The sequence below is a fragment of the Sinocyclocheilus anshuiensis genome, unplaced genomic scaffold (assembly GCF_001515605.1).
Source record: "Sinocyclocheilus anshuiensis isolate Anshui unplaced genomic scaffold, SAMN03320099.WGS_v1.1 scaffold1541, whole genome shotgun sequence".
Lineage (NCBI taxonomy): Eukaryota > Metazoa > Chordata > Actinopteri > Cypriniformes > Cyprinidae > Sinocyclocheilus > Sinocyclocheilus anshuiensis.
In genome coordinates this window covers 592,524-610,259 of record NW_015540952.1, presented here as the reverse complement: position 1 = coordinate 610,259, position 17,736 = coordinate 592,524, and the positions used below count along the sequence as shown (strand labels likewise).

The 17,736-nt window shown below is 38.8% G+C and overlaps 1 protein-coding gene across 3 annotated transcripts in view; it reads right to left on the bottom strand.

Annotated features, from left to right (window-relative positions):
• Positions 1–449: 449 nt before the first annotated feature.
• LOC107689955 (actin filament-associated protein 1-like 2) overlaps positions 450–17,736 on the bottom strand; it is a 38,446-nt gene continuing 21,159 nt past the window's right edge. Inside the window, exons 5-19 of one of the 3 annotated variants that reach the window (XM_016488163.1) lie at positions 10,309–10,420; positions 8,620–8,828; positions 7,689–7,868; positions 7,521–7,598; positions 7,307–7,391; positions 6,798–6,893; positions 6,502–6,713; positions 4,803–4,948; positions 4,420–4,534; positions 3,997–4,185; positions 3,309–3,600; positions 2,983–3,156; positions 2,160–2,347; positions 1,646–1,798; positions 450–864 (exon numbers count right to left, since the gene is read on the bottom strand). In XM_016488163.1, coding sequence (XP_016343649.1) covers positions 838–864; positions 1,646–1,798; positions 2,160–2,347; positions 2,983–3,156; positions 3,309–3,600; positions 3,997–4,185; positions 4,420–4,534; positions 4,803–4,948; positions 6,502–6,713; positions 6,798–6,893; positions 7,307–7,391; positions 7,521–7,598; positions 7,689–7,868; positions 8,620–8,828; positions 10,309–10,420 — 2,256 coding nt within the window. In that variant the 3' untranslated portion in view covers positions 450–837. The remainder of the gene's footprint in view (positions 865–1,645; positions 1,799–2,159; positions 2,348–2,982; positions 3,157–3,308; positions 3,601–3,996; positions 4,186–4,419; positions 4,535–4,802; positions 4,949–6,501; positions 6,714–6,797; positions 6,894–7,306; positions 7,392–7,520; positions 7,599–7,688; positions 7,869–8,619; positions 8,829–10,308; positions 10,421–17,736) is intronic. The other 2 variants (XM_016488165.1, XM_016488166.1) reach the window with 2 other exon arrangements.

Below are 17,736 nucleotides of genomic sequence, written 5' to 3'. Positions count from 1 at the left end.
CTCCTTGTTACAGAAAGCCTCATGTTAGAGGCTTACATTTTTTGACTATATTTATTTTGTATTAACTACAGTGGTGCATTTGTCTATTGTAAAGCTATTAAATTTTTTTTCAGAACTTTTAGTCTCTCAAATACTTTATAGTATTTTAGTGATGTTTTGGTGCCACCTACTGGAGAAAATGCCGTTTTCTTCTATTTCAAAGCAGTATGCCTGGTTCTCAACTACTGGTTTTGCATAAATATGAATTGTTGTCAGTACGAACTTTTATTTGAATAAAAAGTGCATGTTTCAGCTAGCGTACAGTAACAAATCAAAAACACCGAACGGATATGTAATATATATTCACATCTTGGTTACCAGCATACATGAACCAAGCTACAATGTACCAAATGGCTGATTTACGGTTTTGAATCTAAATGTTTCAATCTAAAAATAGTGGTTCTCGAAGCTTTTTGGTCTCTTCTCAAGCTTGTGAAACATCCATCAAATAATGTGCACACCACTGAAAGAGTTATTTCAGTTATTCCCTTCCTTTCTCTTACATAAAAATGACTTGAATAGATTTAAAATCTATTGTCGTCCAGTGGCGTTATTTGGCAGGGAACAGAAAATATTGTCTTGGATCAGCTGCCTGCATGTAACCAGTACCTTCTGAGCCTCTGAATGCAGAGAAGCAGGGACTAGTGGAGGCTGATGTTTCAGAGGGGCGAAGCCTACAGGTCATTGGACACACCCTCCTTCTCTCTCTCTCTCTCTCTCTCCCTGCCTGAAGCATTTGCCTTAGCAGTCCTTTGAGCTTTGGCTAAAAAGTCAATTTGCGCTCTCTGTTCCCTTCCACTAGGTTGTGGATTTTTTCTCCCATTCCTGCAGAGAGAGAATGACAAGCTCAGACACAGGAAAATATTGTAAAAAAAAAAAATATAAAAATATATATATATATATGAATATATGATTGAATAGACTTGTGGTGGTAATGGTTTCAGATAGTAATACCATTGTAACTTGGATAACCATATTCATATACCATTATTATATATACTCAACCGTTCAAATGTTTGGGGTCAGTAAGCTTTTTTTAAATAAAGAAATTAATACTTTTATTCAGCAAGAACGCATTAAATTGATCAAAAGTGACTAAGACATGAACTTTGTTACAAAAAAAATCTATTTAAAATAAATGCTGTTCTTTTGAACTTTCTTTTCAAAGAATAATGAAAAATGGCTGCTGAAAATTCAGCTTGGCCATCAGAGAATACGTTTTAAAAATAAATAGAAAACTATAAAAGTTTTTTTTTTGTAAAAAAAATAGTTATCAGTTATATTGTAGTAATATTTCACAATATTACCGTTTTTACTGTATTTTTGACCAAATAAATGCAACCTTGGTGAGAATAAGAGACTTTTGTCAAAAACATTACAAAATCTTACCAACTCCAAACCTTTTAATGATAGTGTATATACCGTTATACACATACTTTAATGTACTTCAAAGAATGCCAGGGAATTATCCAAAAAACATGTTAATTAGTACTTTTCTGTGTACAGTTGCTTTGATTGAGAAACGTATTTCTATAAATCATAAATGTTAAATTATCAACAAACTAAGCTCTCTATTAGGACTATGGATGCACAAGTGGACTCTGACCTTGGCCTTCTGCAGAACTTTTCCTTTGCTGGATGCCATGATGGACAGGGGTCTGTTCTTCAGCGCTGTGGCGGAGTTGATGGGTGAATCTCCATTATTGGTGTTGCTGATGGGTGTATTTGGAGCAGGGCTGGATACAGGCGCTATCTTGGGCTAGAATACACAACAATATACAGTAAGTCAGCTGGACTCGTGCCGCTCAGTGTACAATCATTAAAAAACAATTTTTATTTAGTTCTTACCTATTCTGAATTGTACTACCTAGTATGCTTATGTCAGATAGTCAGCTCACTTGGTTTTGCAACAGATTATACACTACTATTCAGAAGTTGGAGTCGGTACATTTGTTTTTGAAACAACTATCTTATGCTCACTAAGGCTGCCTTTATTTGATCAAAAATACAACACAGTAAAAACATTAACATTGTGAAATGTTATTACAGTTTAAAATAACTTTTCTATTTTTTATATATTTTACATTTCTAAAATTCTGATTTGCTGTTGTCATACTAACCGTTGAAGTTTCCAGTAGACTGCTATCTACCGTGGTGCCCAGTGTAAAGGGTCCTGCTTCCACTTTTCTCAAATTCTCCTTCACCTCCATCAGGCTAAGCTCCACCTCCACTCGCCGGCGCTCCGCCTCACGACACGTCTCCTCCATCTGCTTCAGACGAGCCTCCAGAGAGGCCTGCTGAGTGGGGTCTATGAGCCATAATCAAAAGCATTTATTAGCATTTTACATGTAGAGTGACATTGTTGTGTTGTAGTATGACACAACTAACAAGTAATATATGTGACCCTGCACCACAAAACCAGTCTTAAGTCGCTGGGGTATATTTGTGGCAATAGCCAAAAAAACATTGTATGGGTCAAAATTATCAATTTTTCTTTTATGCAAAAAATCGTTAGGATATTAAGTAAAGATCATGTTCCATGAAGATTTTTAGTACATTTCCTACCGTAAATATATCAGAACTTAATTTTTGATTAGTAATATGCATTGCTAAGAACATAATTTGGACAACTTTAAAGGCGATTTTCTCAATACTTTTTTTGCACCCTCAGATTCCAGATTTTCAAATAGCTGTATATCGGTCAAATATTGTCCTATCCTAACAAACCATACATCAACGGAAAGCTTATTTATCCAGCTTTTGGATGATGTATATGACTGGTTTTGTGGTCCAGGGTCACATGTAAAAATTCCAATTGCATCTTGAAAATTTAAAGAAAATAATACAAAGTTGGAACATCATGAGTGTTTGTTAAATATGATGGAAACGACCTCTTAACACATGGGCATTTCCAAATATCACCATTACGTGGCACTGCAGTACCTTGGCAGGAGCTCAGCTCCTCTTTCACCTCTCGTCTGTCTTTCCTCAGGGTGGCCAGAGTGTTTTTAACCTCCTCCCTCTCTCGCTCCAGCCGGTCTCTCTCGTCTGTGTAACGCAGCACATCGGCCTCCGTCCTGTTCTTCCCTAATTTCACCTCAACTGACCCCGGGCCTGCTAAACATGAGGGAATGTGTAGGAGCTTTGAGCCATGACCTACATTCAAATACTGAAGGTATGCTCACTTGAGTGCATGGCTGGGAAAAGCACAGCAGGGTAAATAAAAAAGTTTTGTAGGTCTGTTTTACAATTGATGGTTTTACAATTACCTGCTGGAGAGAACTTGAGTTTTTCGAGAAATCTGTCTGTGCTGGCAGCTCTTCCTCTGGAGGTGGGCGGACTCTGGGGCGTCTGGGGTAGGGTTTGGGTTTGGGATGGCAGTAAGGTGGGAGAGGCCCTCTTTTGGCTTTCCTGACCAAGGAAACTGATTCTTTGAGTCTGGACAAGCAGATTCGGGGCTGGAGAGGGGTCTGTGTCCATTCTATTAGCAACTGGTGGAGGGTCGAGGTTCTCTGTGCTGCTCGGTAATGCGGTTTCACTTGTTTCAATCTGTTTTAGAAACCAATAGTATAGAAGGTTTTAAACATATGTATTAAAATACTTGTATATTTACATGTTTTTGTATTAAATTTTATATCATTTTTGCTAAATAAATATCTGTATTTTGGCACTAACAACACCAAGGTAATGGATTTAATTACCAGGAGATGCACATACTGGCAAAAATTTATATATAGGCCTACACTATCTAAACTAAAAGTTTGGGGTCAGTAAGTTTTTTTAAATAAATTATTCAGCAAGGATGCATTAAATGTCTGAAAAAGTGACAGTAAAGACATTTATTATGTTGCAAAAGATTTACATAAAAAAAAATACAAAGTCAATTTAAAGAAATGAAACATACATATGCTCAAGATTAGATCTATTAACATGCATTTTCCATTTGATAATGTTAACCTCTTTAGAGTGTAGCTGATCATCCTGGGGAGCAGATGAGGGACTGAGCTCTGTCTGTGGTGACACTCTGCCCGAGCTCGTGTGAAGGAAGGAGCGAACCGGGATCAGATCCAGATACACTCTGTCCTTCCCATTCTCCTCGCCGCTTGCTGTTCCCTCCTCACTGCCATTCTGAACCTCTTGAACCTCCTACAGCCGGAGAGAGTAACAGTATCAGAAAAAAATTATTGAAGTTGGATGGCCGGCAGAGTTACAAAAACACAACACTGTCACAGTAATGACTTCCTGTAACTCGAATTATTTTTGGCCGAATGCTTAATGAATCTTCCACTATACTGAGTCTATGACTCAGAATAAACACAACTGCATGAAAGTGGGTGGCGTAGATTTACAACAAAAGCATGGCAAGGCTGTCTCACCCACCTCCTGTTCGTTCTCTGTGGATGGCACATCATTGTATATGTCATCACAAGTATGGGGGTCTGACGGAGGGCTGTCTGTGTATGTGTTGGGCTCTGAGTACCTCCTCTGCATTAGACTGACAAATACAAACAAATCAGGCTCCAAATTTTAAAAAAAGCAATCAAATCGATCATATCACTATGAATATATTTCACAAGTCATATGGTCCATTTTATAGTACATTTGTGTTTTTTTTGGAGGTTTACAGTCTCAGCCCATAGGCTTCTGTTCAAATTGTCTCCTTTTGTGCACCATGGAAGAAACCCATGCCGGTTTGTGACAACATTTTTATTTTTGTGTGAACTATTCTTTTTTTAATAACTGATGTACATGAAGTAGCTTACTACATGGACGTCTTGGCAGCGTTGACAATACTGGATATTCTCTCAGAGTTCACATAATCATAGGTGAGATCTTCCGGGTCTGTTTTGGTGCCTGTTTGTGACAGAATAAGCCCGAGCCAGTGGCCCATGTCAGCGGAGGATTTAGCCTGAGAGGAAAAAGGAGGATATTTGATCATCTATACTCCCTGAGATATTCATATTCCTTAACATGTGCAGCTAGGCCTTGGTGAAATGATCTGCAAATAGGTCAGTTTGCACACTGATTTAATTCTGGCCTGAAGATGGCAGTCACGTTGAAGTTTATATTGAATCCTCACTATACTATGAAGTAATTGTGAGAACTTACCATTTTCCACCTCTGTGTTTGTTTACTGAGAAGTGTCTTACTGAAAACTGATGATAAACAACTCAAGAATGAGGTCAGGAAAAGTTTATGAGCAGTAACTCAAAAGAGATACTGTACACAAAGAAATACAAATACACTAGCACTCAAAAGTTTGGGGTCTGTAGTTTGTTTTTAAAGAAATTAATACTTTTATTCAGCAAGGATGCATTCAGTTTACATAAAAGTGACAGAAAAGTTACAAAAGTATAAATATTCTATTTCAAGAAAATCTATTCATCAAAGAATAAAATAAAATGCATTGTTTCCACAAAAACATTAAGCAGCACAACTGTTTTCAACATAATAAGAAGAAATGTTTCTCAAGAACCAAATCATCATATCAGAATGATTTCTGAAGGATCATGTGACACTGAAGACTCAGGTAATGGCTGCTGAAATTTCAGCTTTGCCATCACAGGAATAAATTACATTAAAAAAATATTAAAATAGAAAACAGTTAAATTGTACAAATATTTCACAATATTAGTGTTTTTGCTATATTTTTGGTCAAATAAACTCAGCTTGATGAGCACAAGAGAGTTTTTTCAAAAACAATACAGACTAATGAATCTTACCAACCCCAAACTTTTAAACAGTAGTGTATATAACTTGGAAGCGTATATTGTTTGTGTAGCACATAAATATTAGCTGTGAATCTTGGAAAGCTGTATACACCAGAATTGAATGAAGAGAGGGGAGTTCTCAGAAATCTCTTTCAGGCTGTTGGACTGATGCCAAGATACATGAGGGCATCAGACAGTGAGACTGGGAAAAACAGTGGCTCATCATGAGAGTGTAAAGAATGACTAATCAGAGACTTCTGTCTTCCGGTTTACTGCAGCGTCCAAGTCTACTGTAGACTGCTCTTAACTGTATCAAATTATTGTCTTATACAGATGTCATACACCACCAACTTTGGAAGATATTCCGAGTTTTGTTTGAGATAGTAGCGAGCAAGCTAGATGACAAGCTGTATATAACTGTATTTTCTGTTTGTTTCCTGTATGTGAAATAATTGGATGGACATAAATTTACAAAACCTAAACACATTTTCACTAATGTTTTTAGTGCTTTCTGTATGACTGTTCATAACTGCTGTTCAATATTTTTTCATGAGTTTATAGACTTCCCACATTATTTCCCAGTCTATTATTGTGATCTCTTTCAGATCTCTAAACGGCACATAGAAAAAAAAAAAGAACTGTGGCTGAATGCTTTACAGGTCATTCAGACGATCACTTCCTATCTAAGTGGTTGGAATAAGCTACACAGTCAAAAGTCTTGCTATGCAGGACTAGTTAGTGATGAACTCACTTCTAGGGTTGCGAGCTCCTCTCCATCCATTTGGATGCGGAATGAATACAGGTGCTCAGGGCTGGGGTCTGGCAGGACCATGCACCCCTCCAAAGACAGTGGCTGCTGGGCCACTTTGCTCTTGCTTTTGTCATTGTAGATCCAAAGTTGCCTGTCCTTCACTGAGCACCACCTGCTTCTCCACTGGGTGTTCACCAGGATGTTAAGGTAGCCTGGAACAAAGAGATGGTGATGAAAATGGTAGGTTGTGTGGGAGTTTAAAAACTTATAAACTAAATATATTGTTGCCTGGTTACCTGATGTATCCACATTCTTCTCCGGACTTTCCAAAGAGGAAACCTTCTTTTTTCCAATGTTCATAAGGTTACTAAACTTGCCATATTTCTTCTTGACTAAAGTTTAAATGACAATTGAAAGGTAAATATTATACACACAATTACAGTTATACAGCTAGTACATTATTAACAGTAATATTGTGAAATCTACTCTAGAATTCTACTCTGGAAGTGCCTGTTAAGGTGTCACAACTTTAGTTGATCGCTGCCCCATTTCTAATTGTCATTATGCATTTTCTATTCTTATATCAATGTATTTCTATTGAAAATAAATTGGTATACAAAGTTATTAATGCAATGTATTGATACTTTAGTCAAGTCTGCAACTTACAGCTGATTGGTCCATGGTTAAGCAACATTCTGAGGTGACATGCATCTTCAACGCTACCAGTTTAGACAACTTCAAGTCACTTCCAGTGTAGTCAAGCAAACAGACACCTAAAAGAATAGCTGTAATGGCCCACTCTCACCATCTTTGTTCTCCAGGTTCTCTGCGTGACTGTCTGTGCTGCTTCCACTCTCAGATGCCACTGAGTATCTCTCGCTCTGCTCACCCTGCCAGAAAGGGCAGAACATTTAAGCTTAACAGGATACAATGACTATTTTCTGAAAAATCCACCCAAAATTGGAGAGTGTTTCTTACATAAATCAATCAATCAGAGAATAAACCTCAACCTATCATACCTTAGTACAGATGAGTGTTGGAGAGTCTGTTACATCAGCAGATCCTGCAATATTTTTCGGACTAATTTCTTGAATAACCTTGATAAAAGATGAAAGGCTATAAACTATGTCCACACAAACCGAACACTGATTGTTCATCCATATGGGCCAAGCCCCATTGTCCCTCACCTTTAGCCATTGTTCAGCCTGCTCTTTGCTCTGCAGTCCCAGAACGATGGCTTCTCCACCCAGTGGGGTTATTTTCAGCTTGTGTTCTTTCCTTTTAGTTTGTTTCTCTTTGTAGACAACACTGCAGCCCAGCAGACTGATATCCAGCAGTGGAGTCTGATCCTTTGAACTTTTGTAGCACTGAACACAGTAGCATAAAAAATCATACACTGCCTATTTCGAAAATAATATAAAAAAATTGTGGATATTCCACTAATGCTAAATGTCAACATAAAACATTTTTGTAGCAAAAATTGTAGATCATGACCCTAGCAATGCCAAGGTCATGGGTTTGATTCCCAATAATAGCATGAACTGATAAAATGTATAGCTTGAATGCAGTGCAAGTCATCTTGTAAGGCATCTGGCAAATGCATAAGTGTAAATGTTAAATGTAAAATGTTCACATCCCATTTTTCTTCTGTAATGTGACATTTTTGAGGATTTTTATGGGTGGAACTTGATTTTTTTCCACTGGAAATTGACTGGATCATGAAAAGTTCCATGACGGGTGGATGACATGCATTGCTTGAAAAATAAGAAGTCTTGGTGACATCAGCCAAATAAGAAAGTCATTTCAGTGGCGGTGCAAGTTTTTACATCTTGGTTAAAAGTTACGAAATGACAAACATTTGCAACAGTACATCATGCACAGGCGGACCAGAAATGTGCATTAAGAAAGTAAATATGGTCATTTTTTATTTTATGTTGACTGAATGGTGAGTTTGAAATACATATGAAAGTTAAAAGCAAACATTTAAGTAAATTATTACTACTAGTATCATATGTAAACACTTGATTGCAAACACTGGAATCTGTGTAAACATTCATATCATAGATCAGCTATGGGTGGGAAATGGGTGTCACTGACTTAAGCAATGATGTCACATACCAAGAGACGATGTTCACGAATAACACACAGCTGTTTGGCCCACTGGCCAAGCCACTTCTTCCTCCAGAGGAAGGCACAGATTCGCGCATCTTTCATTAGCTCGATGGATGCCTCAGGAGATGGCCACTGGTGTTGCGCTGTGGACTTACCCTTCGTCACTTCTTCCTCATCATAGGACTCATACGAACTGCTCACTGGTTCTGTATCTTCTGTAATTGCGAAATGTGAGAAATTTATGAACCAATAAGCAAAGAAGGTGAGGCTGGTGATAGTCTGATTGTTCATTGCTGTTGCACTCGTACAAAAGAAAGTAAAATCCTCTAAATAGCAAGCAACTCCCTGCAAACTCTGCTGAATTCAGTATTGTTTGAGAATACATCAGAATTGTAAAAGAATAGTTCACTCCAAAATGTTTTTTATTTCAGTCCTGGGGGGGAGGGTTATTAAAACAAAGTTTAGTCTAGATAAAGGTTTTTCTGAGAGCTTGGGGGGGTTGGGGGGCGGGGAGAAGTCAAAAGTACATCATGAATATGTCCGGCATTCTCAAGCAAGCACATGCAAAGTTTGCAGGCTTAATCCTGGTTGCATTAAACAAAGAGGCTTTCTCAGATCCGTGCACTTCACCGCAGCCTATAAAGTTAGTGCTGTTTGTTTGTTTTTCTCTCCTGATGTACACTGGGAAAAACAGAGATAGATACCCCGAGTGATCACAGCATAGACCACACTGTTTGAAGTTTCTATGCACTTCCTGACCCCTGTGATGATGGCAAAGCACCCAAAATCTACAGAAACACAGGAGGACAATAAAAGGGGAAATGCAATAAGGGAGGAAGAGAAAAAAAGATCAGGTGAGAAGCTATAGATAGTGAAACCTTATGTGGCTTACATGTCACATGAAAGAAACAGGAAGAGTAAATACATTTTAAGTGCGTTTGACGTATGAAAAATGTTCATTAGTATTGCATAAACTCAATACTGATATTTTGGCCTGCACTAAATATTTGTGTCTTGTGGTTTTCATGCAACCAGCAGCACCATTGTTTGTATTATTTTACGGCTCCATCACTGTCAGAACGTATCCAATTAGAAATTCACTTCACTCAACCTAAACCATGAGGTTTGGCTTGATATCAGCTGCCGAAACAAGTGCCGAAACATCTCAGATTTTGGCCATGCACATCCTTTGTGTGTTGATATTACACAGCACAGCTGCATGCTAATGCCTCTGTATCCTTTGACCAAGAAGAAACGTCATCTGTCAAAAAATATTGTAAATGATTGTCCCCTCGCTGGGCTGAACTCTGCAACCCTAGCCAAATGCCCCATCACTTTTGGCCCCATTTCCTGGGCTCACGGTCAATGTTCCGTCACTGCATGTCCAGTGCCAGAGTACCGGTTACCGTTGAACAAAGACCATCACTGTTTTCTGTGCTCCCTGCCCGCAGGCTTCTCTGTATCACAGTAAAGCCGTAGACTACAGAGGGACGAAGCTAAAACAGAGCACTCAATGACCACAGGTTACCTCTCGTAGGACAAACGCAATGAGAAGTCACAAATCACTAACCTAATCTTTGGAAATATCCTTTTTTAACCAGGTTATAAATGGCTTGACATGAACGTCAAAGTAAAGAATAAACAGTAGAAGATATTTTCTATTTAGGTCAACTTTGGGCCCAATTCAAGACGTACCATTGATGCTTATAGGATCATAGGGCAGTGGATCTTCATAGTAACTTTCAGACTCTATAGACGCAGGAGCAGGAGGTGGTGGAAGAGGAAACGGCTCCCTTCCCATGTTGCACTGAGATAAAAAGAATGAGAAAAAAAGAGAAAGATAATATAATTATGTCAACATACTGATTATTTCATTGAATAATAATTCCACTTTTATGTTATTCCTACTGAAAATGCTGTTATATGTCGGATGCTGCTCTCCTGAACGTGAGTTTGCAATCAACTGTTCAGAGGTGGAGCAAATTAATATATTTGAATGAAAGTAAATGTAAAAAAAAAAGTAATAAAATACAAAATATTAATAATGTAATATTTAAACAATTTAATTATTGATATTAATAAAGTATTTATATTATATTAATTCCTGCATATTATTATTATATTATAAATTATAAACAAAATTACACCAACACACACATATACAAATAGATTGATAATTATTTTATTGCTATTAATAATTTAATTGTAATCTAATGTGATAGTATAATATAAGATCAGGGATGTGTATTAAGAAAACAAGGCAAACTCATAAAGGAATAAGAGGCAAGACCTCCTTGGTCAGCCAGCTTCACCACACCATGCTGGTCGACTAGCTTTACTACCTACGTTTTGCTGCTTAACTGCATGATTATGTTGTAGCTAGACAAAAAATAAACCATCATAAACCCATGCCTGATCCAGCATGGAAATTTATGCTGATCTTTTCAGTACATTTAATAAATACAATGTGCAAAGTACACAAACACAGGGACTGTATCCAAGCTGAACATCTCTAACACACTCCCATGGAATGAATCAAATAGAGGGACTCTCCAGAGATGAGCTTGTCTGGTCACTTCTGCACCTGTCTTTCATGTGGGCTTTTGTTTCTGACCAAAGGGGGATTCTTCCTCGAAACTGATCTCTCCCTGACCTTAGCTCTGCTCAGCTAGAAAAGGAATTCCACACGTGTTTGCCTGCAGGAGTAATGGTTTTAAAAGGGTGTGGAGCTAGCGATGAGGTTTCCCAAATCAGCCGGTTGATAACATTACTAAATTCCCCACTGATACCCACAATGCAATGACAGCCCCTGGGTAAATAGAACACTGATCTTCTTCTCATGCCACACAAAACTCACTGACATACACAGACAGGGCTGATTAGGGCTAGCGGTAGCTTGTGAACCATTAAGTTGACTGATGACAAGACGTTACAGACAGACGGCTGGGAAAATCTCCTCTCGCTTGCATTATACTTTATACTAAGTGGCTGGATTGAAACCTCCTGTTTGACAAGACGTGCTTGTGCTTCTCGAAGGCAGAAGTGAGGTGAACAGGCAGGCTAAGTGATGGCAAGGCATGTATATAAACAACTGGATGTCAAGGACACAGTTGAATGCAAAAGCTTGCTAGAGGCTCAGCTTCAATAAGCGATGCAGAACGACAGTCAAAGACACAATGTGATCTCAAATGTAAAAGGACCATTTGGTGGGAAAATAAGAGCAGCCCAACAGAGGAGGAAGATGCTGATTAAACTGTGTAGAAAGTATTGTTTTTCTCACATCAACCCCAAACCAAAACCCCCACATTTCTCGCTTCGTCCCGCCCTCGCTCTTCTGACACTCAACATAAAATCTCTGAAACAGAAAACAGTGTGCTGAGTCCTCAGGCATCTGACAATGATTAAATAGAAAGTGAAGGCATTTCGGGGTAGCCTAAAACTCTGACTGAAGCTCAAGACCATGTCCACATCCCAGAATCAACATGACAACAGTGGGATCTGTTTATATGCTGTTAATTGGACATAAAAATCAGTGTGACAAAAGAAAAATCCTAAAATCTCAGTTCTGTCGAGACTGAACTCCACCCAAGGCTTGTTTTCTTATTCCAATCCACAAATCACACCATCTTCTCCCTAAAAAGAAAAAAAAAGGGTAAAGAAAAAAATGTAGTCTATATAGGAAACATTTCAAGAATAAGGCATAAATAATGATAAAGCACCGGTCTTTGGGCCAAAAAGCTAAAAATGCAAGTGGGCAAGAGACCAAAAGAACACCCAGAACATGGAAAATCTCCCTGTTCCCATGCCAAACATCCAGTGAAGAAAAAAAATGTAACTCACCAGGGCCAAAACACTTCTGAGGTAGAGAGGGTACTGAAGGAAAATAATCTTCTTAGTCTTATTAAAAACAGGAGTGGCTTTCTGAACTACTGTCATCACTTCATTTATGGGTTTCTGCCTTTATTTGAATCATTATAAGCATACTGTTGGAAAAAAAATAACAGCATAATTAATTCAATTGTTTAAACAAATCAACTTAATTTAAACTGCATTAATTCAGCATTATATTGGGATATATTTTTTTGCAGTATTAGTGCTGATCATTTCCCACTACTATTTTGAAGTCTGTGGCCTCTATGCTATTTTAGTGTGTTGCTATTTTCAGTCCAGCAAGTAGCTGCGAGACTGCAGTGTGTGCACACTTCTGTTTACAGGTCAAATCCAAACAGAAACACTAGCTCGAAGTCTAACTTTATGGTTCATGAACAGTGTAATCTGGGTACGGACAGGCAGGATAGAGGTGTTATGGGGCCCCCCTGCAGTTTGGGTCAAAGCAGGTACAAAAGTGAAGAACATGGTGAAGATTCACTGGAATTCTGAGAGTACGGGTTGAAGAAAGCGTTTTCACCATAGACAGGGCCGTCCTAGGGCAGAACTGTGAGTATTTCCGTGCTCTCTTCCGCTCTGGGATGAAGGACAGTCAGCTGAACGAGTTCCACCTGCAGGGTGGCCTGAAAGCCAGGGCTTTCCTCATCGCCATGGTGGTTTCCAGGGGTGAGCGCCCTGCTATACGAGACCCAGATGAGATTGTGGAGGCTGCCGAGTGTGCGGCCTTCCTCCAAGTCGACGCCTGGTTCAGCACTTGATAGACCTTCTTGATACCGACAACTGCATTCTTCTGTACCACACGGCAGCGGTGTACGGCTTGTGGAGGTTGTTTCACAGCACTGCAGTATTCATCCGTGATGCTTATAACGATGTGCAAGATGCTCTCGAGGCACTCCCAGCGGAGCTGATCTGCTACGTGGAGTCGTTTTCACCAGCGTCGCTTGTTGATCTAGGGACTCATACGCCATCCATGAAGATTCTGCAGGACTGCTACAGGACGGTGTTTTACCTTGATGAGAAACCGGGTACTTGGAAATATCTGACTGATCTACCAACAGATGCCAGCACCTCTATGGCCGGGGTGGCTGTTGTGGAGAACCGACTGTATATCATTGGAGGAGTGCGAGGAGTTAGCAAGGAAACTGTTGACTTGAGCTTCTGTTGTGACAGAATCCAACACATGGAGTGTGTTCGATGGTCCTCAGCAGTCCAGGTATAACTTTACCCTGGTGGTTCACGATGGACATTTGTACGCCATCGGAGGTGAATTTGACAAAAGGATCATGTCCTCAGTAGAAGCGTGTGATGTCTCCAAAGGCGCATGAACATTTTCCAAGCACGCGCCTCGTTCTGTGGCTGCGGCGGCTAGTGCAGTTGCAAGGCGTAGGATATTTGTGTGTTTCTGGAAGCCACCGGATACTACGGACATTTATGAATATGCATTTAAAAATGACGAATGGACGCTGGTCACCCCTATAGTTAAGCCACAAAGTTATGGACACTGCATGGTGACTCACGGTGACAACCTGTATGTCATGAGGAACGGCCCCTGTGATGACTTCCTTCGCTGCCTCATGGACTGCTACAACATCACTACGGGTCAATGGACGGCCATGCCAGGACACTACGTCAATAGCAGGGGTGCCCTCTTCACGGCTATGGTGAGGGGGAACTCTGCATTCACCGTCAACCGCAATTTGACCCTGGAATATGTCATTTGCGGTGACAAGTGGAAGCCTCGTAGACAGATGACGGGCTTTCCAAAAAGTGGATCGCTTTGGACTTGCTTACTCAGACTGCCTAAGAGCACAAATGCACATCAGGAACGTGATGCAGAGGAAGCACTGGAGATGGATGCCAATGTGGAAAGTGTGGAAGAAGATTCGGTAGCACAAAAGTACACTGTTAAAAAATCCACTGTTTTCCATATTCTTCAAAATATCTCCTTTGGAGTGAAGAAAGAAAGTCATACAGGTTTAGAACAACAAGAGAGTGAGTAAATGATGACAGAATTTCCTTTTCAGTTATTTAAACGCACAAATTCATCTAATGTTCTAAACAGTCAATCAAAGCAACTGTATCTTGTGCATATTGTCAACGGCAAATGCGAGAAACACAATAAATAGGTGTGAACACGTCTACTGTCTCTCGTTCCCACACATATGCACATGCACACGTGTCCGTGCTCTAACCGTGGTTCGCCAGCCTCTATAAACAGCTCTCCAATTGCTTGTGCAGCTGCTGTTAATCAGCACCAGCACCCCGCAGATGGGTCTGAAGTTCAAAGTCTTCTCACTGGAGAGCTCTAATACTCACAGACTCCCACAGCAGATACAGGAGCTACAAAGTATTTCAGCAAAGAGACTCCACACTTTTTGCTTCCTTACTTCTATTTCTATCATTTGAAAAAATGTGTATGTTATCTTTTAGGACAATTACTGTTTTTAATCAAGGCAGGCTTCATTATCGGCCTACAGGACTAGTTATTTGGCTTGTATGTGGCTTATAAACAAAAACACAGCCATTTTTTGAGCGTGGGAAATAGAAACATAACAAATATGTGGTCAAAATGAAAGTAAACAGCAGATAATAAATGACAGCAGGACCACAGTGTCTTGCATTGTAGTTGTAGACTGAATAGGAGATAGGACTGGGCGATATAGCTAAATAAAATTACATACATAGCTATATGTATATTGATTATATTCATCACAATATGTATTTACTCCGCAATGGCTTCTTTAACCAAACTGCAATAAAATTGAATCCAAATATTTAATGCAAGTAAAATTAAGTACAAATGGTTAAAAAATAATGATGGCATGTTTTTCACACAGTGAAAAAATAACATAATAATATAAAATACAACAACAACAACAATAATAATAAAGTGCAATATTTTAAATTATGCACCTTTACATGAACCAATAAAAGAAATATTATTAAGCAACATCCATTTAACTTAAATATTTTAATACATGAAAAATGCTACGTCGGGACTTCCATGAACATTCATTAGTGATGATGCAAACAAATCATTGATTCATGAATTACTGAATCATTGAAATATTAATTTTGAATCAATTAATTGAAAAGCACTGAAAAGTGCAATACAACAGTGTCGTGGGAATTTTCTATTTCAATAAAGGTATGAGACAAAAGTCTTTTGAAGATTTATTTTCTTGCAAGAAAAGGTCAATGGTCATACAGATGTGACAAAGAGGCAACACCCCAACTCAACATTTATACCTTCATCAATTCCGGATGCTTTGATCTCATCCAATCATAATGCATATTCAACATATATGTCCATTTAAAGTGTCTAACTATGTCCTCCAGATGCGTTTCTAAGAAGCCAGGACGTCTAAAAAGCTGACATAACATTTTCTTGTCTCCACTTAGATTTCCTGTTATCTGTCATCTCAGAACAAACTGACAAACTTAAGCATCTTAATGAGGCATTTAGAAAAGAAAGAACACTCTTTAGTAAAGCAAATAAAACTACTAATAATATAAATATAGAATAACATTTCCTGCACAAACAGCAAAATCATTGCAAATATAGCGTGACTAATCAATACTGTATCGCCCAACTCTAACAGTAGATTATGTATAGTGTTGCATTTACAGTGTTGGGGAAAGTTACTTTTAAAAGTAATGGATTACAATATTGCGTTACTCCATAAAAAAGTAACTATTTGCATTACTTAGTTATTTTAATGGAAAGTATGTTACTTTTGAGTTACTTTTTGTCACCATTTTACTCTCACCCTTTCACTCAGGCTGAAGGAAGTGCCTCTGCACCTCACCCAGTTTTTCTCAACACAGGGTCAGTTAATAAATCGGAAAACAAAGTAACTTGTGTTACTTATTTGAAAAAGTAACTCATATATTTTGTTGTAAATTTAAAAGTAATACGTTACTTTACTAGTTACTTGAAAAAAGTAATCTGATTATGTAACTTGCATTACTTGTAATCGGTGGTGTAATGTAACGAAGTAATAATACTTCGTTACAGTACTTAAGTATTTTTAGGGAGTATCTGTACTTTACTTGAGTCTTTATATTTCAGCCAACTTTTACTTTTACTCCACTACATTTCCTAATTAAAATGTATACTTTTACTCTGATACATTTCCCCGAAGCATATTTGTTACTTACTACAAAATAGTCAGAAGAACACGGACTGAAGGAAAGCAGGTTTGACGAATCAGTGGTCTAGCCTAGTGATGGGCAAATGAAGCCTCATGAAGCACAGAGGCTTTCCTCTGACTGTTTCGGGAAAAGATCCAAAGCTTTGCGAGTGTCAAAAATAGCGCCATCTGGTGGTCCAGGCTGGACTATTGCAATGCTCTCTTGGCCGGTCTTCCAGCCACTTCTATCAAACCTCTACAATTAATCCAAAATGCCGCTGCAAGATTAATCTTTAATGAGCCGAAAAGAACGCATGTCACACCTCTGTTCATCAATTTGCACTGGCTACCAGTAGCTGCTCGCATTAAATTCAAGGCATTAATGTTTGCCTACAAAACCACCACTGGCTCTGCACCCATTTACCTAAATTCATTACTTCAGAGTTATGTGCCCTCTAGCAGAGGTGGGACCAAGTCATTGTTTTGCAAGTCACAAGTAAGTCTCGAGTCTTTGCATTCAAATCTCGAGTCAAGTCCCGAGTCAAGACAGACAAGTCCCAAGTCAAGTTTCGAGTCAAGACAGACAAGTCCCAAGTCGAGTTGCAAGTCCTCAGCTTTAAGATTCAAGTCTTAAACAAGTCATTAGTGCTTTTTGCCCAAATTAGTGTCTCAGTATTAATTACCATATCAAATTCATAGTAATTTATATCAGGAAGGCAGGTAAAATATTTGACATAGTTCAATTTCATGTCCTTAAATGCATACCTCGGGTCTTTAGCGACCCGGGACATCATTCTCTACCCTCTCCCTCCTTCATTTTTTCAAACAGAAGAAGCGAGGAATATTTAACAGCAGCGGTCGCGGTGATGATGAGGCGAGCACCAGTGAAGTGAACGGCGCATTATTGTGCCATCTTAAAGACGCACAAAATCACTTTCACAGACTTTTTCATTAACTGTTCCCTCCTGGTGGAATGACCTGCCCAAATCAATCCGAGCAGCTGAGTCCTTAACCATCTTCAAGAAACGACTAAAAACACATCTGTTCCACCTTTATTTGACCCTCTAACTCTAGCACTTTCTATTCTATTTTAATTCTACTT